Here is a 21,153-nt window from a genome sequence, read left to right on the forward strand (position 1 = left end):
GCAGGTTTGTATGTTCGAAAATCTAGATATGCAGGTTTTATCACGATGTTTTCATTCACCGTAAGAGCGACGGTATGTACGTACACTGTGCATAAATTCCAAAGTAGTTACTCATTGGTGACAATAAAGATAAAATACTCTTTATTGCACACAAAAAGAAACAGTATTACAAACATGAACAGAAAATTAATAGCACAATCGGCGGCCTTATTACTAAAAGTAATCTCTTCCAGACAACCAAATTGAAAGGACATAGAAATAATGAAAAAGGGTAGCGTGTGAAAATAAGAGATATTTATAAACTACATTAATATAAAGTATAAACGATATGTAAAATATCTAGACAATATCTAGATCTGGAGTTTCATTTTTAGTGTTCACACTGCTATACAAAGTTTCTGAAGGCCACTCAACAGTATACACTGAATCATTTTGTTGTATGATGCTGTCCTCTACGTTTCCAACCAAGTTACTGTTACGGTCATAGTCTTGGTGTCTGTAAAAAGAAAAAACATAGCTGTTATCTAAGCAAACAAGCATACATTTCGTAAAAAATAAGTTTGTAAACAGTAAACAAACTAACCTCTGAATTAGCTGCTCTTTGAGACCGCTTATTTATGCGCCTCTTTTCCTTAATTCAGCTTTCAAAGCATGCGCAACTGCACATTCATCGATAAATAATCCATATTTGCGATAATTTCGCGAAGAGATCACTTTTCAACAGGGAAATGAACGAATATAATTTATCACGAAGCCCGCCAAACAAATTATATGAAAAGTAAAATGTCACTTAACCTCAGTCAACACCAGCGCCCCTAGCGGCAAATTCACACGCGTTAGCCCCCATTAAAAGATTATGATGTCATCTATTAGGCACGCATCCTTACTTTAGATGGCGGCGGGTCGTACATCTAACAGTCGAGTCGGGTTGACCACTTACACAAATATTCGACAACAATCTCAGCACAACCTTGCTTGTGTTGAGGTCCACCAACCCGCACTAGGTTGAACCCGCACAGTGAACTAAAACCCTTTCTTCACTTATATTATATTATAATTATAAATATGTGGGGACAAATTAAGAAAAATATAAAATATTTCTGTTTTGATTGCATTTTTTTATAAACTTTTGCTAGGGTAGATTTTAATGTAGTGAAACTCGCCACACCGAAGCCGAGTGACTTGTCAAATTTGCGTAAAGTCATCGTTTGTGATTTTGAGATTTTTCATTAAATTTTCAAATAATAGTTTATTCAAAATGACTGCTAAAAATAAGCCTGAAGAAACTAAAAAAGAAAAGGCCGATCCGGTGCCTGCCGCCACCGATGATTTAGTAAGTATACTACATTTCTGCTTTACTGTTAAACTATGATGAGTGCAAATCATTCAATATTTTCATTGTTTTTCAGTCTGAAGAAGATAAACGCTTGCAGGAAGAGCTTAATTTACTGGTAGAAAAACTTGTGGTAAGCATCATTAGATAAAAACCGACAGGTATGGATCTGATTACTATTGTTTTTAACCCTACTTATATGTCTTTGTATCACTTGTAGGGTGACGATGTTGATCTGTACCTGCCTGCTTTGCAAATGTTAACTAATCTGATCAGAACATCCACCACATCAATGACATCAGTGCCCAAACCATTGAAATTCTTGAGGGAGCATTATCCAACATTGAAGGAAGTATATGAGAAAATTCAGGATCCCAAAACTAAGAAGTTCTGTGCAGATGTTGTCTCAGTGTTGGCGATGGGCGTCAGTGGCTCCGTGGTAAGAATGAAATCTCATTGTAATTAACAATACTTTAATCAATATAAATATTCAAATCTTCAAAATCTTTGAACAAAAATTTGTGGCATTGCTTTTGGAGTATTAATATTTGAATGAAACTGTTTATTTATAGGAAGCTGCTGAAAAGAAGGAGTGTCTTAAATACTGTCTGCTTGGAACATTGTCCAATGTTGGTGAATGGGGTCATGAATATGTCAGGTAAATGTTTTCAAATTGTAGTCTTTATTTATCTTGGTGCCATGGTGAAAGGATTTGCTAGTCAGATTATTGTCACTTACTGATTCCCCATAGTGTGCCAAACATATACTTATGTATTAGGTTCAGTTGATGTTCTTCCTTTTATATATATTGGTTAAAACCCTTTATCTTGGGAATGCATGGAAATATTGAGATATAATTTATTCCAGAAAACATGTTAAGAAATATATACTTTCCTTACATCGAACAGGCAACTAGAAGGTGAAATAGCAGAAGAATGGAAGGTGGAGAACATGGACACCCTACTGCCACTAGTGAAGGATGTGATCACCTTTGACATGCAGCACTCGGCGGAGATCCAGGCCTGCGACCTGCTCATGGAGATCGACAAGCTGGACCTGCTCACCGGCCACATGGACGCCAGCAACTACCCCCGAGTGTGCTTGTACTTGATTGGGTATGTATTTAGATGTACATATTTTTTAATACATCCTAACTAATATTATAAATGCGAAAGTAACTGTGTCTGTCTGTCTGTCTGTCTGTCTGTTACTCTTTCACGCCAAAACTACTTAACGGATTTGAATGAAATTTGGTATACATACGGTCTAGACCCTGGGAAAGAACATAGGCTACTTTTTATCCCGGAATTCCCACGGGAAAACTTTTTAAGGCGAAGCGAAGCGCGCGGGAACAGCTAGTAGTACATAATGTTGTACAGTTATTTTCATGTTCTTACTTAGGATGTCAGGATGGAATGTTTATGAATTACAAATGCTACATGATCCAAGTGCAGGCTTGAGAGTAAGTAAGTACTCAACAGAAAGTGAATAATGCCAGAGGTAGAACATATTATATTATGAGCCTTTACAATATTTGACCCAATCCCAAAATTATGTTTTTTTTATTTTATTTTACTCTTTACAACCTACATAATTGCCTCTGCCCCTCAGCTGCGCGAGCTACGTGGTCGAGCCGGAGTCCACAGCGATCCTGCAGGGCGTGCTGGACACGTACATCAAGTTCGGCGAGCACCCGCGCGCGCTGCTCGTGGCCATGCAGCTGCACGACAAGGCCAAGTGCGAGGAGGTCTTCAACTCCTGCACCGACCCGTGAGTGCATCATGTTGTACTACTGGTGAATAAGGGTGTCCACAGACATAACCAAGACTAATGCCTAGTTTCACCATAGTCTGTTAGATCAGTAACACCCCTGTTACATTACAAGTGTCATCTAAAATTAAATTCCATATTGAAATTCTTCACAAATCAATAACTAATCCCTTATTATGGTGTCACAGGGTGTTAATGATCTAACACAGTATGGTGAAACTATAGGGCTTAGTATAAGAAAACTTCAGTAAGAAAACGAAACTGCTATAAGGTATTTACGGGTTGCATTGGTCTTCTATCTCAGTTATTATGTAATTTATATGTATATACATATAATTTACATACTAACTGAGATAGAAGCCTGAATTTAAAACCATTGCGACTGCACATAATTATAATCATGTGCTCCTTAGCACTGACAGGCCAGCAATGACAGGGCCACACACAATCACAATATACCGTACATTCCTTCCATGCATGACCTATGAACTCTATCAAATACCATGAAATCTTCAATTTATTCCAGGTTGGTGAAGAAGCAGCTGTGCTACATGCTGGCGCGGCAGTACATCCCCATTGATGTGGATGATGAGGACCTTCGTACGATCTTGCTGAATGCACACATCAACGACCACTTCCTGAGCTTGGGCAGAGAGGTCAGTATACTCACATTGTTATAAAACAAATACCTATCCCGTAAATAGTCTAATTCAGCACATAGGCCTCCTCCAAGACTGGAGAATTATTTCCATAAACTCCGCACTTGGCACCCAAAACATATTTATCCTGGACACTCAGAGGTTTGATACTTCATCTTATTATGTACTGTGGAATAAAATTTTACACAAAAAAATATTGATATCATGTTTTATCCAGCGGTATTTCCTTCCAGCTCGATATAATGGAGCCGAAAACTCCCGAGGAAGTGTACAAGACGTGGCTAGAGTCGGCCGGCTCGGCTCTGCGCCCCTCCCTATTAGCCGAACACCCTGTGGATTCGGCCAGACAGAACCTTTCGGCCACGTTTGTTAACGCGTTCGTCAACGCCGGCTTCGGCCGTGACAAGCTTGTCACTACTGAAGATGGAAACAAATGGATGTACAAGAATAAAGATCATGGTAAGTTGTATATTTCATGGTAGGTATATTTTATTATATAGTGTCCACTCCGCGAGCAAAAAGACATTTTTGAAGGGAATGAATACAGCCGTAAAAAATATACACATTGAAACGTACAAATCCACTTATAAAGATTTAACGGCCCCTATACATAATTAAATTATATGTATACTAGAAAAGACTGCGAATAATGTTATCATTCATTCTCCCCAGGCATGTTATCAGCGGCAGCCTCTCTCGGCATGATCCACTTATGGGACGTGGACGGCGGCCTCACTCCCATAGACAAGTACCTGTACACCGCCGACGAGCACATCAAGGCGGGCGCTCTACTGGCCCTGGGGCTGGTCAACTGCGGCGTCAGGAACGAGTGTGACCCCGCGCTAGCCCTGCTGTCGGATTATGTGCTGCATACGAGCTTTAATCTGAGGATTGGCAGTGTTTTAGGTAAGTGTGTGCATTAAATAGCGTCAATATAAAATATTATTATTAAATCCTTTATTGCACAATGAAATTGCTACAAATGCGAACTTAATGCTAGTAGCATTCTCTACCAGTTAGTTACCTTTGGTGATTTTGAAAAAGTGATTGTTAGTGCAATAGGCTTGAATGTTGTCTATATTGAGAAACTGAATAGCTCTATGAGCATAAAACACTAGAGACACGGCTCGCTTTTGACACACGTAGCGCCGCAAATTGTATTACAAATCAAAAGTTGTAACCTTGTAACTATTGATCTACCCTTTTCAATCCCGTTTATTTACGAACTTCATCTAAACTATTTTCCTTATTCCCAGGTCTCGGCATAGCATACGCGGGCACGCAACGCGAGGACGTGCTGGCGCACTTACTGCCGGTGCTGAGCGACACGGCGGCGCCCGCCGAGATCTGCGCGCTCGCCGCCATATCCTGCGGACTTATTGCAGTTGGGAGTTGTAATGGAGAGGTGAGTTACTGTTGTTATGTATTTAATTAACTCGCTGATAGCCTAACCATACAAGTAAGCTTTCGTGTACTTGTTATTTAGAGTATACTGTCGAACTGTCGTTTCTATATCCTTATTCGTTATTTATACACACCACAAACACTCAAATTTTACACCAAAGGTTGTGTAAATAAACGGCGGACTTATTTCCAAATACTAACCTTTGATCCTAGCCATCTGAGTCCCAATTTATTGTCTGCGAGGGGAACACCATTAATGTAGTTTCTAGTTTATATATAATAAAAACATTGTTTGTTCGCCAGGTGACGTGCGCCATCATCCAGCGTCTGATCGACGACAACAAGGAGCTGCACTCCTCTACCTACGCCAGATTCCTGCATTTAGGACTCGGACTCTGCTTTTTAGGTATGCTGTATTTAAAATACTATTGTTACCTTGTCTATTTTAATGTTAACCTACAGTTTCGAATAAGCTCTCTCCCTCGAATATGAAAAACTAGAAGTCACTGATATCGTGAGGTCGCTAGAGGAATTTACCAGCGAATGAGAAACCCATAGCAAACATCTAAAGTATTTTGCCTTCCTTCTTTCTGTTAATGTATTGTATGTATTTAAGTTAACGACCTACAATTTATTGTAACTCACGACTGATGAAATCTGCACGACGTATCATTATAATCACCACACCCTCCCCACAGGCTGCAAGGAGCGCACAGAAGCCACCATGGCCGCACTAGAAGTGCTGCCGGAGCCGCAGCAGTCGCTGTGCCAGACCACGCTGTCCATGTGCGCGTACGCCGGCACCGGCGACGTGCTCGTCGTGCAACAGATGCTGCACATCTGCTCCAAGCACTACGACACCGACGTGAGTAGTGTAGGGTTACACTAGGCGCACTAGGCTGCAATAACACTCAGTGCCTCGAGTGTAAGCATAGATAAATTTACACGATTATCTGTGAAATGCAAATACTGTCATTTGTTTCATTGATGCCACTAGAGGCGTTGTATTATTTCTAGTATTACGCAAACTACTTTCGTTTGTATAAATATTTTAACCTTCACTATTTATTGATTTCAACATCATCAGCTTGTAACCATCCACTGCTGGTCATATAAATCTCCCGAGGTGTTCCATATTATGACTTTATCCTCGGCCTTCTTTATTCAGCCACTACCGGCTACTTGGCTAATGTCCTTAATGTATAATGCCTAAATGTGTACATTGTATTACAGAACGAACAGCAATCGTCTGAAGACACGGCGTTCAAGAAGACTGACAAGAAGGAGGCGAAGGAGGGCTCGAGCGGCGGCGGCAGCGGCAGCAGCAGCAGCTCTAAGGAAGATAAGAGCAAGGGTATGTGTTTATAATCTACTTGATTGTAGCTTACAAAGTTTTATAAATATGCTTGAGCTATTACAAACGTGGAAAATATAAATTATGATTTTGTTGGTCATGAAAAGTGGTCCTATTTTATGTGTGTGCATAGCTCGAAGGAAATAATAAGCTAGATGATTGCCGATCTCCGGTAGGAGATGGTACCAAAAGAAGAAGTATATCAGCTCAGCTGTAACATCCCTAGTACAGGCTGTGCCGAGTCGGATGGTCAGTGGGTCTGTGGTGCTGTGTGTGAAATGTCCTCTACTCCCTATAATAAATTCACTAACATATAACATCCGCCCCCTCTAGGCAAATCAAGCAAAGACGCCAAAGGCAAAGAGAAGGATAAGGAGAAGGAGGCCAACAAGGAGCTGTCGTCCGTGCAGGCGGTGGCGACGCTGGGCGTGGCCGTCATCGCGCTCGCCGAGGAGACCGGCGCGGAGATGTGCACCCGGATCTTCGGGCAACTCGTGAGTATACAATGCATCTCAAGACTAGACAATGTATCTCGAGAGTAGACAATGTATCTGGTGAGTAAACAAGGGGTCTCGTGAGTAGACATGACATCTCACGAGTAGACAATGCAGTTTGTGAGAATTGTGAGTGCATTGGGGTATTTTGTGACTTGATGGTAGAAGGAGTATTGATTCCATCTTCACCCCTGTTTCCTATGTTGCTATGCACGAATTCTGGATAATATGTAGAACGGATTTTGAAAACTATTCCACCTAAAGAAAGCCACGTTATTTAACTGACTTCTTTTCCCGGAATTCCCAGTAGAAACATTCTACTCTCCACATTTATAAACACAAATCCTTGTTCTCCCCAGGGTCGCTACGGAGAGCCGGCGGTCCGGCGCGCGGTGCCTCTAGCCATCGCGCTGTGCTCCATCTCCAACCCGCAGCTGTCCGTCATCGACGTGCTCAACAAGTACTCGCACGACGCCGACAACGACGTGGCGTACAACGCCATCTTCGCCATGGGGCTCGTCGGCGCCGGCACTAATAATGCTAGGTATGGATGTGGAAAGACTGATGGCAATAACGTTTGGTTGTGTTATCGCGTACAATATTTATCGATGTAACGTTTACTTAATTTTAACGAAAGATGTTTGGAATTTGGGTATTCCCGACTGCGCTTTTATACTGGTATGACAAACATTGACAGTATAATGAAAAGCTCCCCAACCTGTTGATGTAGAAGTTTCCTATACATATTACACGTCTTGCATATATATGAACGTATAATATAGCTATTCAATAATATAGATCGTCCCTCATGATGAAGAAGTGCTATAGTTTTTTTTACGATTATAACATAATTATTGACTCATCTCATAAAAGTCAAAATCTATATTCCTATTATTTTAATAACTGTTAAAATTAACCACTCTTTACCTTCCACCAACCAGACTAGCGACAATGCTCCGTGCGCTAGCCCTGTACCACGGCAAGTCGCCAGTCCACCTCTTCATGGTGCGTCTGGCGCAGGGTCTGTGCCACGCGGGCAAGGGAACGCTGACGCTGAGCCCGGCGCACGCTGACAAGAGACTCATCAACCAGCCCGCGCTCGCTGGGTTGTTGGTGGTGATGACGGCGTTCTTGGATTGCAAGAATAGTGAGTAACTTTTGCATCAGCCAGTAATCGATCACGGATCTAAACAGCAAATTTTCAAAGCTGGTTTCAGCAGTTTCAAATTTAATCAATCATTAATTTCAGTTCACTGATAGATTCAGTTGGCTGGAACGACAAAGTTAGACAGGTTAGCGGATTGAACACTATCCAACTGCCCAATAAGTTTAATTCAACTGTGGTTAAGGCTAGAATAATATAAAAATCTTGATATCTAATCAAAATTAAAATTCATCGACGAGGATGGGATTCGAACCCACGCGTGCAGAGCACATTGGATTAGCAGTCCAACGCCTTAACCTCTCGGCCACCTCGTCCTACACCCCACATTGCGAAATCTACTATCATGTTTGATCAGTTCGATATGAACAATCACTTGATTTGATTGGAAGTATCGCACTCATTATGCCACAGTGCCGCAGCAGCCGTATAGGTACTGTATTTTCTGCTGTTTCCCAACTAGTGTGTGATTGTTTATTAACAATATTATTTAAAATACATTCTATTACATAGGGACCAACATAACTCTCTGATGAGAGAGTTATGATGAGTTCGGCCCTTAATTATTATGTTTGCCTGCAGTAATCCTGGGCAAGTCGCACTACCTGCTGTACGTGCTGGCCACGGCGATGCAGCCGCGCTGGCTCGTCACGCTCGACGAGAACCTGCAGCCCCTCAACGTCAGCGTTCGTGTTGGTCAGGTATGATATCCGTCGATTTTGCATTATAAATGCCAAATTTGTAAGCGCCATTAAATTTGGGAAACTAAATAAATATAAGACATTAAAATTTTACTTACTGTATTACCATAAAAAACTTTAAACATTGTTTAACAAATGTTAAAAACGAAATTTAACACTATCTAAGTTTTGTGGTAAGCCCTTTACGTTTTATATTACGATTTCCCGTCGGAATTCGGGATAATAATTACCTCAGGAATACAAAATTGAAGCTGAAAAACATCTTTCTTCTTTATACAGTCATGTAACAATAGGTACACATAGCCTACCTACAATCTGTAAACCCCGCTCATCATCACTAACCACCATTAATCCCCCCAGGCAGTGGACGTGATCGGCAAGGCGGGCACGCCCAAGACGATCGCGGGCTCGCACACGCACACCACGCCCGTGCTGCTGTCGTTCGGCGAGCGCGCCGAGCTGGCCACGGACGAGTACCTGCCGCTCTCGCCCGTCATGGAGGGCTTCGTCATACTCAAGAAGAACGAGGACAGCGTCATGGCCACCGTACACTAACGTAGATTTAGCAAATAAATTGTATTATTATATGTGCTGATTTTTTAAAATAACAAATATAAAGTTTCGTCGTAATTTGCGTTTTTTTTGCACACGTGCGTAATTTATGTATTTGCTCGGAATTTTATTGTTTGCTCTCAGCGGTAATTAGAGGTGACTTGAGGCCATTGCTGCCAGCACATCTGTGGCGGGTAGGCTTTTGTTATTATAAATAGGTAGTGTTTAAAATTAACAATGTGAATATGAGTAGGTAGTTCCGAAATTAGCGACAAAATTTTAATGTGGGTATACAAACAATAAGTCGGCTGTGCTGCAGGAGGTTAGATACCTTGCAAAAATAAGAAATACAATAATACTTTTATAGCTAGGATAAAATAGTTAGAATCATGTTACAATATTGGCAAAGCATCGTTATTTTAATTGCAATTTTAGTTGTTCTGATTTTTGGGTAAGTTTGTCTTTATTCATGGTGTTTGCTTATAAAATTGTATGGATATTCATCGTAAAGGATTTCGTTGATATCCTTTGCTTATAGTCAGGTGGACCACCTCGGAGTGATAAATTAAGTATGCCACATGTCTAAACCGCGTACTGCTCGTGCACCTTTCTAACAAGAACCAGGGGTCACGACGGGTACGCCAAAGCTAGTTAATATTACCTCTGGTTTATATCAGTCAGGTGCACAGTTACCTAATTCGCACGAATACTAGATTGTAATATCGTTATCGTAATATTCAGAACTGCAGTTATGGCTAAACATAATCGGAGCTACAAAAGCAGTTGTGTCCACTTTGCTTGAATAAATAGTTCCATTATTATTTAGCTCCTATCATGATGTGCATGTTACTCGTACAGTAGTAAAAAACCTAGAAGCAATGTTCCTTGATTACCTATGTGACAGCATGTGTTGTATTTCAGTTTCGCAATAATCCCGCGATGTCTCCGTAAGCGCAGCTCCGGCTACAAGCCTCACGAGACGTGTCGCGGGCTGGAGGCGTCCGCGCTGAGCGACAGCCTGTCCGTGTCCGTGCCGCCCGTGCCCATCTACTTCTTCGTCACGGAAGCACGCTGCGACAGTTATTCTGTTTAGCGCCCCAGTGGTTAATCAAGTGTTAAGTTCTTATAATAACGGTTTGTACAGTTGTTGCTACAGATATCTGCAAGATTATATCTGATGGCACATAGGGAAAACTGAAGGCCAAATATGTTAAGTATTTTCTGTTAGTTGATTCCTACTCTTTATTAAATTATTGTTATTAGATGATTTTAAATATTTTTAGAATGTTAAATATTCTATATTCATAATGGTTCTGTAAGTAAAACGAATTGTTAATGTATTAAAATAAAAAGTTTTTATTTATTTACTTCTTCACTGTTTGGCTTATTTAAATTACTGCTAGGGTCTTCTGTTTGCGTTGAAACTTGGCTGTTGGTATCTTCATTTGATTCAGATTGTTGTTCATCTTCACTGCTGCTGTCTGATTGTGAGGATGTTGGAGCAGCATTTTCAACTTTAGGCTTTTTACCCTTCATTTTAGCTAGCTTCTTTTTCTTAAGACGTTTAGCTCTTTTCTTCGCTGTTTTCTCATCAGCGGCTCTTTTATTTGCTTCTATTTTGGCATGGTATTCATCATCTAGCTTTTCCTGTAACAAATAATATTGTGAGGTCATTCAAGGCAACACAAAATTGTGAATAATTAATGATAGATAGGCAACTAACACCAACAACGGATGGAGCAGTGGTTAGTTACTCTGGTGGCTATCCGAGGATTCTGGATTTGATTACCATTTAACTAACAGAATGCGGGTATTATGTCTTTTTCACCAAAAGTCTAACTAGCCAGTCTTCGACATAAACCCCCTGACAAGATTTGTGAACAGGCACATACTATGTATAATAATTTCTTTTATATTGAATCTTAGGAGAATTTTATAGGTCAAAGATTTTGTATACCTTTTCACTCTTTTCCTGTATAAACTTCTGTCGCGCGTACTCCTTCCGCCGGAGATGTCTGTAGACGTGGAACTCTCCAGACCCGGCGCCCGCGCTCGACCCCATCACGTTGCGCACGAAGTCAGGCGGCGCCGCCAGGGACTTCTGCCTCGGGGGCTCTGGCAGGACTACTGGTTTCTCCTGTAAGTATTATCATAATGTCATTTCTTTATCAAAATAAAGAATTCTGTAAGTTTGTAAATGTGGACGAGCTTACCGGATTTTTCATCAACTTTTCCAATTTAAGCCTTTGTAGGTCTGTAGCATTTTTTATCACTATGGGCACCTTGTCTTCTTTTTTAGAGTTTTTCTCCTTTTTAGTACTCATTATTGTAGTTTAATTTACAATTTTGTGCATAAATACAAACCCGTGAAACACAAAAATTACAAACAAAACAAACGTCAAAAACAGCTGAATGAATTTTTTTTACAGAGAACACAGATTAAAAAATATAATGATTAGGTGAAGTTGTTAGACTGCTACAGTACAGAGTACAGTAGGACTGTCCTCTTTAAGAAGAAAATCACTTCTCGATACAAGATATCACTCGATTATCTTCGGTTTGAAATGTCGGTTTATAACACATCACTAATGTCACCTTGCAAAGGTCAAATTGGTCAAAAAAGTTATCGGGAAGCAGCAAGTGTAGGAGTGTGATCTTAGGAATTCTTGCATTTATTATATAAAAAACCTTTGAATTTCTACAGGTAAATATACTTTTTAATATATAGAAAGTCCTTCATGTAAATATAATTTAGTACATCTTAAATTTGGACTGTTAATTTCCGAAAGAATTTCGTCATCGATACTGTAGAATTAGCCGGCTTACTTTATTGATTGAAAACTATATTATTTGCATTATTTATTTGTTTCCAGTACGTGGCTAAATTAATATTAAATTTATTTCTATTTTTATGCTTTTACCCCCGAGTCTGTAACATATTTGACCTTGCCGGCGACATCGGAGTTGCGCGGTTGAAGAACATTTTTGGGTATCCACCCTACCTTACTAAACATAATTTTATCGTATACTTGCAGGTACACTTTTGTCACTAAACAAACAAAATGCCGATCAAGTCTATCAAAGCTCGCCAGATCTTCGACTCCCGTGGTAACCCCACCGTCGAGGTTGATTTGGTAAGTTATTTCAGGAAATCCAATATGAAATTTTCCAATATGTTTGGAAAAAACAAACAAAAAATTATTTACTTAACCATTTTATTTTTGTCTTCATAGGTAACTGAGTTGGGACTTTTCCGTGCTGCTGTGCCGTCTGGAGCCTCCACTGGAGTGCATGAGGCCCTCGAACTCCGTGACAATGTCAAGGCGGAGTACCACGGCAAGGGAGTCCTCACCGCAGTAAAGAACATCAATGACAGCATCGCTCCCGAGCTGCTCAGTGCCAACATTGAAGTCACAGAGCAGAAGCAGGTCTGTATGTTTTTATGTATAAAAACTACAATGTGATATACAAACATATCAGAATTTCAGTTATGGATTGTAAATGTGTGAAGCCTGGCCTCTGTACTACGTTAGGCTTCCACTGTCTGAAAACATAAACTTATCAACCCTTAAAATCATTCACAGATTGATGATCTCATGCTGAAGTTGGATGGCACCGAGAACAAATCAAAGTTGGGTGCCAACGCCATCCTTGGAGTGTCCCTGGCTGTGGCCAAGGCTGGTGCTGCCAAGAAGGGAGTTCCCTTGTACAAGCACCTGGCTGACTTGGCAGGAAATGCAGAGATTGTCCTCCCGGTGCCCGCCTTCAACGTCATCAACGGAGGCTCCCACGCCGGCAACAAGCTGGCCATGCAGGAGTTCATGATCCTGCCTACTGGTAATATTTTATAAAAAACCTCCTTTGCGCCATTCAAATTTTAGAGGAGAACTGACTCAGGAGGAAAAAACTAAACAAACTCTAATATCTTATTTTACAAAGAATCCTATCTACTATCATACAGCGCCTTCTACTGTCTTATTTTAATTTCACAATAACATGTTACAGGTGCCACCACCTTCAGCGAAGCCATGCGCATGGGCACAGAGGTGTACCACCACCTCAAGAACATCATCAAGAAAAAGTTTGGTCTGGACTCCACGGCCGTCGGGGACGAGGGTGGCTTCGCGCCCAACATCCAGAACAACAAGGAGGCCCTGTTCCTCATCCAGGACGCCATTGAGCAGGCTGGGTACACTGGCAAGGTAAACAGATGCCAATACTTATTTTTAAACAAGTGTTCTGCACCAACTAACATTCTTGGGTGATTGTAGAGAGGTTATTTTGGGCAAGTTTTGTCCATAGAATTTGCAAAATTCATGAAATGAACTTAATTTTTTTTAATGCATTTTTTAAGATTTAGATAAAGTTATTATTACAAACATTGAATTATATTTTAGGAAAATGCTGTTACATGTTTCCATATTGTTTAAGTACATAATTTCTCACAACTTTATTTACTTCCCCATCAGATCGAGATCGGCATGGACGTGGCCGCGTCCGAGTTCTTCAAGAACAACACGTACGACCTCGACTTCAAGAACCCCGCCTCTGTTCCCGCCGACTACCTCTCCTCGGACAAGCTCGGAGAGATGTACCTCGAGTTCATCAAGGACTTCCCCATGGTGTCCATCGAGGACCCCTTCGACCAGGACGACTGGGCCGCCTGGTCCAAGCTCACCGCCAGCACGCCCATACAGATCGTCGGCGATGACCTCACTGTGAGTTGGTTTAATTACATGTCACTGTTAATTTGTCTAATCTTTCTTTCTAATTATTTTGGCCTGCGAGATTCTTTTGGCCTACTATGCTGTTTTCGAACAAATCGTTATCTTACCTTCCAAATGATAACCATCAAATAATTAAAAACTAAACAGTTTATAGGGTATTAAAATGAAAGTTTTGAACGACTTCAATAATCTGTCCTATACTAGTTAAACATAAACTAAATTATCTGTTTGTTTATTGAAGCGATATCATATCAGTTGTTCACATAAACTGATGCAACAGGGACAACTTTACTTATATTGTTATTAGTAATACATATCATCAAACTGAATGAAATTACACAATACACTATGATATAAACACAACAGATTGACTTAGAAGGTACAAATACAATTGTAGAAGAAGGAACTTTTAACTCTAAAAGCTTTATAGTTAATAAATTCTTTAGAAATATTCTTCCACCAAAAATCGCTTTTAGTGATAAGACCGCCTTTTTTGTACCTATGTGTTTGTATTTAAGCTTTGTATAATCTATTCTTGTGTACAAATAAAGAATATTCTATCTATCTTTTCCAGGCAAGCTTTGTCTATCTGAATGACTAGTATACTCCACCACCTTTTCAATATTTGTGCAATAAATAATATTTTTATATATCTTAGGTGACCAACCCCAAGCGCATCGCCACAGCGGTGGAGAAGGCGGCGTGCAACTGCCTGCTGCTGAAGGTGAACCAGATCGGCTCCGTGACCGAGTCCATCGACGCGCACCTGCTGGCCAAGAAGAATGGCTGGGGCACCATGGTCTCACACAGGTATGCTGATTAGATGACTACAGGGTGTTGCGAAAGTGGTGTGGTAAGCTAGTGGGGGTGATTCTAGAGGTCATTCTGAACAACTTTTGTGTTACAAGTTTTACTATACCTCTTTGGCAACAGCATGTATTGTGAGATATTTTTAAATATGGATTGTATGATAAGGAGATTGGGCCTGACTCTCTTTACCCTAATCTCTTACTCCTCCTCTGCCATACTAATACCTGAAAGCTTCAGAGCTTCTCATTTCATTGCTATTCAGACTGCCAAATACTAAACCACCCATCTCATGTCCCCAGGTCCGGTGAAACCGAGGACACGTTCATCGCGGACCTGGTGGTGGGTCTCTCCACGGGGCAGATCAAGACGGGCGCGCCGTGCCGCTCCGAGCGCCTGGCCAAGTACAACCAGATCCTGCGCATTGAGGAGGAGCTGGGCGCCGCCGCCAAGTACGCCGGCAAGAACTTCCGCCGGCCCGTCTAGAGACACACCCCGTCGTAGTTCGTTTGTTTCTCCTTTGTACTGGTTGGCCAATCACGCGTGAGATACAGTTAATTCTTATCCGTGATTGGCTCAGGTAGCTTTGGCCAATCACGTGCAACTGCTCTGTGGAAATAAACGAACTATAGGAGACTTGCACCTTAACTATGAGATTAGCTAGATAAGGATAAATAATCGTTACATTCTCCAGAGTTACAGTCAAAGCATGGTGCAAGTCCCCCTAAATTATAAAAGTAGTTAACCGTCTCATGTATCAAAGTGGTTCCATTAACTGGATAATTTAAAGTAGATGTAGTGGTTCACTGCTTCCGAAAGCTATGTGTTATTTGTAATGTCTACCATGGGTTATTTATATTATATCAAAGTGGTAGTAACGAATGTTGATGTTTGGAATTATTTATTTAAAATTTATGTATTGTATGTAATGTTTGTAATGAATACTATGTATGCAATACGCACGATGTCTTGTGTACAAGAATATAATTACATTTATATGTATATTAATAAAGAAATTGGAGTTCTGTAAAGAAACACTTGTTTTTTATTTTCTCATTATTGTTTTGTTACTTCCGAGTCATACTCGTAAGCACTATTAGCACCTACATGATAAATTAACAACTATCTCAGCACGTCTCAATGCAATGTTTCATCTTCATACTTAAGATCTCATCTCACTGCGAACTATCCTGATAACCTGACTACACCTACCGAGTTAAACCGGGTCCAAACATGTATCATTTTCCCCATCCTATTACCGTGTGCTCGAGTGGCGAGACATCCTTCACCAATGAACGACTAGCAACGAATGCTCGGCCGAGGACACTGTCTCGCCACTCTACTCGGTAGGTGTAATCAGGGTATAAGCTATTGTAAGCTAGGCTTTCCCAGCGAAGTATAGTCCCGTAAATCAGTAAAATTAAATGTAAAATACTACATATTGTAACAATAACTTATATTTTATCTACGTCTCGATGGACAAATGTGAATGGTCCACTGCAATCCATCTACTCTCAACATAAATCGTCATCAAACATTCAGCAAAGCACCAGGGCATAATAATATCTCAGAAGGCTCTTTCAGATACAGAAATGATAATGAGAGGGTAGTTTGAAATATAATACATTAATGTATCACTCGAAATCGTCATCATACTTGCTCAACAAAGCACCAGGGCATAAGAACTGCTCACTAGGTTCTTTTAGATACAGAAATGACAAGGGGAGGGTAGTTTAAAAAACTAAATTCAAGTTCCACTCAATAGAAATCGTCACCATTCATTCAGCAAAGGCATAATAACTGATGGATCAGATATAGATATTGAAAGGAGCCCTCTCCTTTCAAAACCTACATTCATGTTTCATTCAATAAAATCAAACATCCAGAGAAGCACCAGGGTTATACAATATATAAATCTATGCACCAGAGCATAATAACTGCCCAGGAGGTTCTTTCAGATACAAAAAATATAAGGAGAGGGTAGTTTGAGAAACTACATTCATGTGCTACTCAAAATAAATCGTCACCATTCATTCAGCAAAGCCCAATGACGAAAGTTCGGCAAAGGCATGGAGATGTTTTTCAGATACAGCTATTGTAAGGAGGGTAGTTTGAAAAAGTACATTCATGTTTCATTCAATAAAATCGTCATCGAACATTCAGCAATGCACTAAGGCATAATGACGGAGGTTCTTTCAAATGTAAACGGTATGGTTTGGTTGTTTGAAAAACTACATTCAAGTTTCAACATGCATCAAACTTGGCATTAGTAAGCTTAAAATATGGAGTTGGCTTATAGTTGGCCACAGACAACGGATGTATTGTTTATGTACAAAACAGCTGACAGTTATGTTATGCAGCTGTCTGTCATTTTTGTGTCAGTGTCAGTTGTTTGTCAAAATATTCGGAAATCAGCCGTGATCTTAGAAATAAATATTTTATTTTATACGATTCTTGAACCTTTGTTACCATGGTCCGACTAACTAGTCTGCTATCCCGCATCCCTACCATCAAGTTCCGAAAGGGAGGCGTCGCCGGCGCGGCGCCGTCGGCCGCGGGGCAGGCACAGGCCGGGGCGCCCTCGCCAGCGGTATGTTATGTCACTTTGTATCACAATAACCAGCTATTCGGGGGGAAAATAAATCCTGATACAATGGTTTTTCTCCTCCCCAGTCCCACTCGTCGAAAGGCCTGAGCACGTCCACGATCTCGGACATCGAGTTGCCGAAGCGCTACCAGCGGCGCCCACTCTCGCAAGAGGAAATTGACCACATCAACGGCGGCGGAATCGTTTAGTTACTATTCTTTTCATTTGTAGATAACTAGTTAGATTATAATATTTATTGAAGAAGTATTAATATCGTCACCATTATTAGATATACACCATCCTAATTTAACCTATTGTTCAATCTTGTCAATGTTGAAAACAATTATATTTTAAATTGTTAACTTATTAAATATTTTTATTCACTCTAACAGAAACATAACTTTTCAGAGAGATCCTCAAACCATAAATACTGACCCTCAACCCTTGCCTAAGACAGATAAGACAGTAATTATTAAAGTACCTCGTGGCACTCTATTTGAATCATGCAGAGACACAAAGGATGCTACCAATGTCAGTATTGTTGTAGAAAAGGTGACTGCAAAGAGATCATAATGTTTTACTAAAACAAAAAACCCCAATAAAACAATTTTAAACAGAATATAATATTTAATCATATCTGTTTTGTATGAGTAAAAAAACTTATTTCTTTAAATAATTAGTTATCATATAAATAAATTACCTTCGGATTATAGCGGTCTTGGTGTATAATCTACATAGAGTATATACAATACGTATATCAGAGACACAGTCAGCAGGAGTCTAATAATACCGTACGTTGAGTTTTTCACTTGGGATGGCCCGCACCTGTGCAGCCGCCCCATGGTAGGCGCCATCACTGTTCTCTACAAACTTGATCACTCCAAACTTTGCAAACTTGTTCTTCCACTCTGCACTGTGTGGTAAATTTAGTAAAGCCTTGGTTATGGCCCTTTTTAATGTATCTGAAAAAATATAAAAAATATTTTTACCTTGATTTAATCATAATATTATTGTTTAGATTAGAATAAGTGTATGATATTTACCTGGCAACTGAGAATTGACTACAATTGGGTATGGAGGCAGTCTCCCTAAAGTCTCCAATATTATGATATCTTTGCCTCTATCTTGCATGAATTTCTTAGAATATAGAAGAGTTGTGGAGTCGACTGCTGCCCATTCAGCCTGCTTTGATAACACCATTTGAGCTGAAGCCAAATGAGATCCAGATCCTGAAAAGTAAGAGATGTAAGATATAACTAATGCAATCAGTGAAATTTCATATTTAAGATTACATGGTCCTAAAACACAACAGCAAAAAAAAAACCAATAAAGTTGGTGTTGCTGCAAACACAGTGTCAAATGGTTGGAGGACAGCCAGCAGTATTAAAGTATAGGTAGGTACTTATATTTTCTTATTAAATTTGTACTATACTATGCAAAGACTGTAGGTAGACCTATAATAATTAATGTTGACATTAACAGAAACTTACTTAAAAGTGATCCAAAAAAGGAAGCATTCTCCCCCTTTTCTTGTAAAGTTTTCAATACAATTTTGCTCCCACTCAGCGACTCCTCTCTGTTGTAAGCGAACGCACATCCGCGCAGGTCCAACAGACTGTTTACGTTGTGAGCTCTGCAATTTACGAATAAATGTATGAGGTTATTGTTCTATTAAAGCAATAGTCTAGAAACCAATACAGACACTTATTGTTATCTGAACCAATGACACGACTGATAACATTCATTTTATCTAAGTATTATTTACATTCGGGTGTGTAGGCAGTTAGTTTTTTTTATTAATAGTTACTGGTATAAGTTGTTAGGCGCTTATCTAATATTAATACATTTTAACTTATGTATGTGAATGATTTAAATAGTTACTTATACAAGTAGTTATAGTACCTACATACATACTCGGGGTAGCGGAAATAGCGGGTAGTAAACCTACAGTAGTGAGTCGGTGGTACGGTCAGCTGCAGCCTGCATAAGTAGTTATATTTATATGGTTATACACTTTTGTACCTTGTCAAACTGACTACTATAGGCAGTTTAACAAGGTACAAAAGTGTACAGCTACTTATGCAGCTGACAACTCTGGATGTTAATTAATATTAGGTAAGTACAACTTATGAGTTAAGTTACTTTTACTTACTTTTTGTCTGCGTGAATAATAATATCTGAAAAGTATCCCGGCTTGTTTTCCACGTTCATTTGATGCGCGAACACGGGGGTCACTGGCAGCAGTTCCACCGATTTATTCAATGTATCATGCTCCCGGAGTCTCATGTATGCCTCTGCTGTCATGAACGCTGAAAATAAACCAAGAACATTTAGGTATTTAGAACGTTTAGGTGCAAATAATAATTATACAATATGCTTACTTATTCCAGTAAATACTTACTACAGGTATACGTAAACTATACGAAGAGCCTGTATATTTTTGTCGTTAAAACGCGCCACATTTCTTAAAAATTCAATTTATTACAAATTTAATATCATACTAAGCTATTTATAAATTAATTTATACAATTTCGAAAGAATAAACCTTGACAAATTAATACGTAACTATCTACTGTTTAGATAAGTGGAATCAACTGCATGCTACCATGCCTATAAGTACCTACCGCATCATAATACTTAGCTACCTGCACTCTTCACCATAAATAATTATAAGTACAATAGTATACAGGGTGTTGCAAAACAGGTTAGGTAGGTTTCGGCTTAGTATACCCTTTTTGCAACAACCTGTATAATTTCTACATAATTATCTGTAGTGTAGGTAAAGATAGTAGGAACATAAACACAGACTTACCTAAATCAATTTTATTAGTGGAGAACGGGTTGGGTCTGTCCGGGAAGGGGCCGGGCGCTCGGCTCTCGTACTGCAGCGTCGTGTAGCACTCCAGGCTCTGTTCCAGCAACTCCAGGATTACCTCGTAAAGCTGCACCGGGTGCGACGGGCACATATAAGTGACAATACGAAGTTCACGTCTTTCTTCAAACATTTTAATGTTTAACTAGACCAACTGCGACTGGCTTATGCTGTATTAAGTTCAATAATGGTAGTCTTTGTTCAATACTGATTAATTAATGAGAATGAGAGATGTAACAATAAATAGCTTTATCGGCGCAGTTGGACAACACAAACAGTGCACGCCACGGTCATGAACTATCCGGTTCTAGAGGTAGACTTGTGCTTCGGTGACGTCACGACCACGAAGCGATATCGTGATAAGCATGTGAAAAATTATACTGGTATCGTATTATTGGAAAGTACTTATCTACAATTTTACAAAAAATGAAGAGTAAGTAAGGTAGCCGGAAAATAATATTTGAATTTGGCGCCCATCTTGCCTTGTTTAAAAATAAGACAGCTCGGATTCGATTCCCGAGTGGGACCATAGGTTTCCAAGTTTGGTTGCCTACTCTGAGTTAGGAGTACCTACTTGTGTAGTGAGCGAGTGGGACTGAGGATGAGACATAGATAGCTTAGCTGATACACCCGATTTCCGAGTTAACGTCAGAAGTGAACAGGAATGCTGACGAAAACTAAAATACTGAACGTACCTACCTATGTAGTGTCGGTCACCCGAACCACAGTTG

The 21,153-nt window shown here is 39.9% G+C and overlaps 5 protein-coding genes, 1 long non-coding RNA gene and 1 other non-coding gene across 7 annotated transcripts; 4 read left to right on the forward strand and 3 right to left on the reverse strand.

Moving 5' to 3' along the window:
- Positions 1-1,169: 1,169 nt before the first annotated feature.
- Positions 1,170-9,507, forward strand: LOC105387498 (26S proteasome non-ATPase regulatory subunit 2). Its single transcript, XM_038115453.2, has 18 exons — positions 1,170-1,333; positions 1,410-1,466; positions 1,554-1,772; positions 1,906-1,991; positions 2,242-2,448; positions 2,945-3,103; positions 3,630-3,759; positions 3,996-4,221; positions 4,435-4,668; positions 5,019-5,167; positions 5,470-5,572; positions 5,865-6,031; positions 6,400-6,520; positions 6,854-7,014; positions 7,374-7,558; positions 7,956-8,161; positions 8,759-8,877; positions 9,238-9,507. Exons 1-18 carry the CDS (start codon positions 1,259-1,261, stop codon positions 9,430-9,432), a joined length of 2,799 nt encoding a protein of 932 aa, XP_037971381.2. The 5' UTR covers positions 1,170-1,258; the 3' UTR covers positions 9,433-9,507.
- Positions 8,412-8,493, reverse strand: Trnas-gcu. Its single transcript has one exon. It is a non-coding gene; the product is annotated as a tRNA-Ser (tRNA).
- A 122-nt stretch (positions 9,508-9,629) lies between the features above and the next one.
- Positions 9,630-10,796, forward strand: LOC125488894. Its single transcript, XR_007266559.1, has 2 exons — positions 9,630-9,880; positions 10,351-10,796. It is a non-coding gene; the product is annotated as an uncharacterized LOC125488894 (long non-coding RNA).
- LOC105387521 (PRKR-interacting protein 1 homolog) lies at positions 10,762-11,843 on the reverse strand. Its single transcript, XM_011558253.3, has 3 exons — positions 11,643-11,843; positions 11,387-11,566; positions 10,762-11,076 (listed from the first exon to the last, which is right to left on the reverse strand). Exons 1-3 carry the CDS (start codon positions 11,751-11,753, stop codon positions 10,786-10,788), a joined length of 582 nt encoding a protein of 193 aa, XP_011556555.3. The 5' UTR covers positions 11,754-11,843; the 3' UTR covers positions 10,762-10,785.
- A 130-nt stretch (positions 11,844-11,973) lies between these two features.
- On the forward strand, positions 11,974-15,998 carry LOC105387497 (enolase). The gene is made up of 8 exons (XM_038115455.2): positions 11,974-12,133; positions 12,465-12,563; positions 12,663-12,857; positions 13,014-13,266; positions 13,435-13,631; positions 13,899-14,147; positions 14,815-14,966; positions 15,266-15,998. Exons 2-8 carry the CDS (start codon positions 12,492-12,494, stop codon positions 15,447-15,449), a joined length of 1,302 nt encoding a protein of 433 aa, XP_037971383.1. The 5' UTR covers positions 11,974-12,133; positions 12,465-12,491; the 3' UTR covers positions 15,450-15,998.
- Positions 15,999-17,314: 1,316 nt separating this feature from the next.
- On the forward strand, positions 17,315-18,176 carry LOC105387496. The gene is made up of 3 exons (XM_011558230.3): positions 17,315-17,553; positions 17,637-17,753; positions 17,959-18,176. Exons 1-3 carry the CDS (start codon positions 17,434-17,436, stop codon positions 18,121-18,123), a joined length of 402 nt encoding a protein of 133 aa, XP_011556532.3. The 5' UTR covers positions 17,315-17,433; the 3' UTR covers positions 18,124-18,176.
- LOC105387495 lies at positions 18,163-20,735 on the reverse strand. Its single transcript, XM_011558229.3, has 5 exons — positions 20,363-20,735; positions 19,703-19,859; positions 19,041-19,183; positions 18,594-18,779; positions 18,163-18,512 (listed from the first exon to the last, which is right to left on the reverse strand). The coding sequence occupies exons 1-5, from the start codon at positions 20,553-20,555 to the stop codon at positions 18,331-18,333; spliced, it is 861 nt and encodes a 286-aa protein (XP_011556531.2). The 5' UTR covers positions 20,556-20,735; the 3' UTR covers positions 18,163-18,330.
- Positions 20,736-21,153: the final 418 nt, after the last annotated feature.

Source organism: Plutella xylostella, chromosome 8 (assembly GCF_932276165.1).
Source record: "Plutella xylostella chromosome 8, ilPluXylo3.1, whole genome shotgun sequence".
Taxonomy (NCBI): Eukaryota; Metazoa; Arthropoda; class Insecta; order Lepidoptera; family Plutellidae; genus Plutella; species Plutella xylostella.

Coding starts and splice junctions, on each gene's coding strand:
- LOC105387498 (XM_038115453.2), top strand. CDS start 1,259: ATGACTGCTAAAAATAAGCCTGAAGAAACTAAAAAAGAAAAGGCCGAT. Junction 1,334..1,409: donor CTGCCGCCACCGATGATTTA/GTAAGTATACTA, acceptor ATTGTTTTTCAG/TCTGAAGAAGATAAACGCTT. Junction 4,669..5,018: donor GAGGATTGGCAGTGTTTTAG/GTAAGTGTGTGC, acceptor CCTTATTCCCAG/GTCTCGGCATAGCATACGCG.
- LOC105387521 (XM_011558253.3), bottom strand. CDS start 11,753: ATGAGTACTAAAAAGGAGAAAAACTCTAAAAAAGAAGACAAGGTGCCC. Junction 11,567..11,642: donor AAAAGTTGATGAAAAATCCG/GTAAGCTCGTCC, acceptor TAATACTTACAG/GAGAAACCAGTAGTCCTGCC. Junction 11,077..11,386: donor TACAGGAAAAGAGTGAAAAG/GTATACAAAATC, acceptor TATTTGTTACAG/GAAAAGCTAGATGATGAATA.
- LOC105387497 (XM_038115455.2), top strand. CDS start 12,492: ATGCCGATCAAGTCTATCAAAGCTCGCCAGATCTTCGACTCCCGTGGT. Junction 12,858..13,013: donor AAGTCACAGAGCAGAAGCAG/GTCTGTATGTTT, acceptor AATCATTCACAG/ATTGATGATCTCATGCTGAA. Junction 14,148..14,814: donor TCGTCGGCGATGACCTCACT/GTGAGTTGGTTT, acceptor TATATATCTTAG/GTGACCAACCCCAAGCGCAT.
- LOC105387496 (XM_011558230.3), top strand. CDS start 17,434: ATGGTCCGACTAACTAGTCTGCTATCCCGCATCCCTACCATCAAGTTC. Junction 17,554..17,636: donor CCGGGGCGCCCTCGCCAGCG/GTATGTTATGTC, acceptor TCTCCTCCCCAG/TCCCACTCGTCGAAAGGCCT. Junction 17,754..17,958: donor ACATCAACGGCGGCGGAATC/GTTTAGTTACTA, acceptor ATAACTTTTCAG/AGAGATCCTCAAACCATAAA.
- LOC105387495 (XM_011558229.3), bottom strand. CDS start 20,555: ATGTTTGAAGAAAGACGTGAACTTCGTATTGTCACTTATATGTGCCCG. Junction 19,860..20,362: donor CACTAATAAAATTGATTTAG/GTAAGTCTGTGT, acceptor GTTTATTTTCAG/CGTTCATGACAGCAGAGGCA. Junction 19,184..19,702: donor ATTATTCACGCAGACAAAAA/GTAAGTAAAAGT, acceptor CGTAAATTGCAG/AGCTCACAACGTAAACAGTC.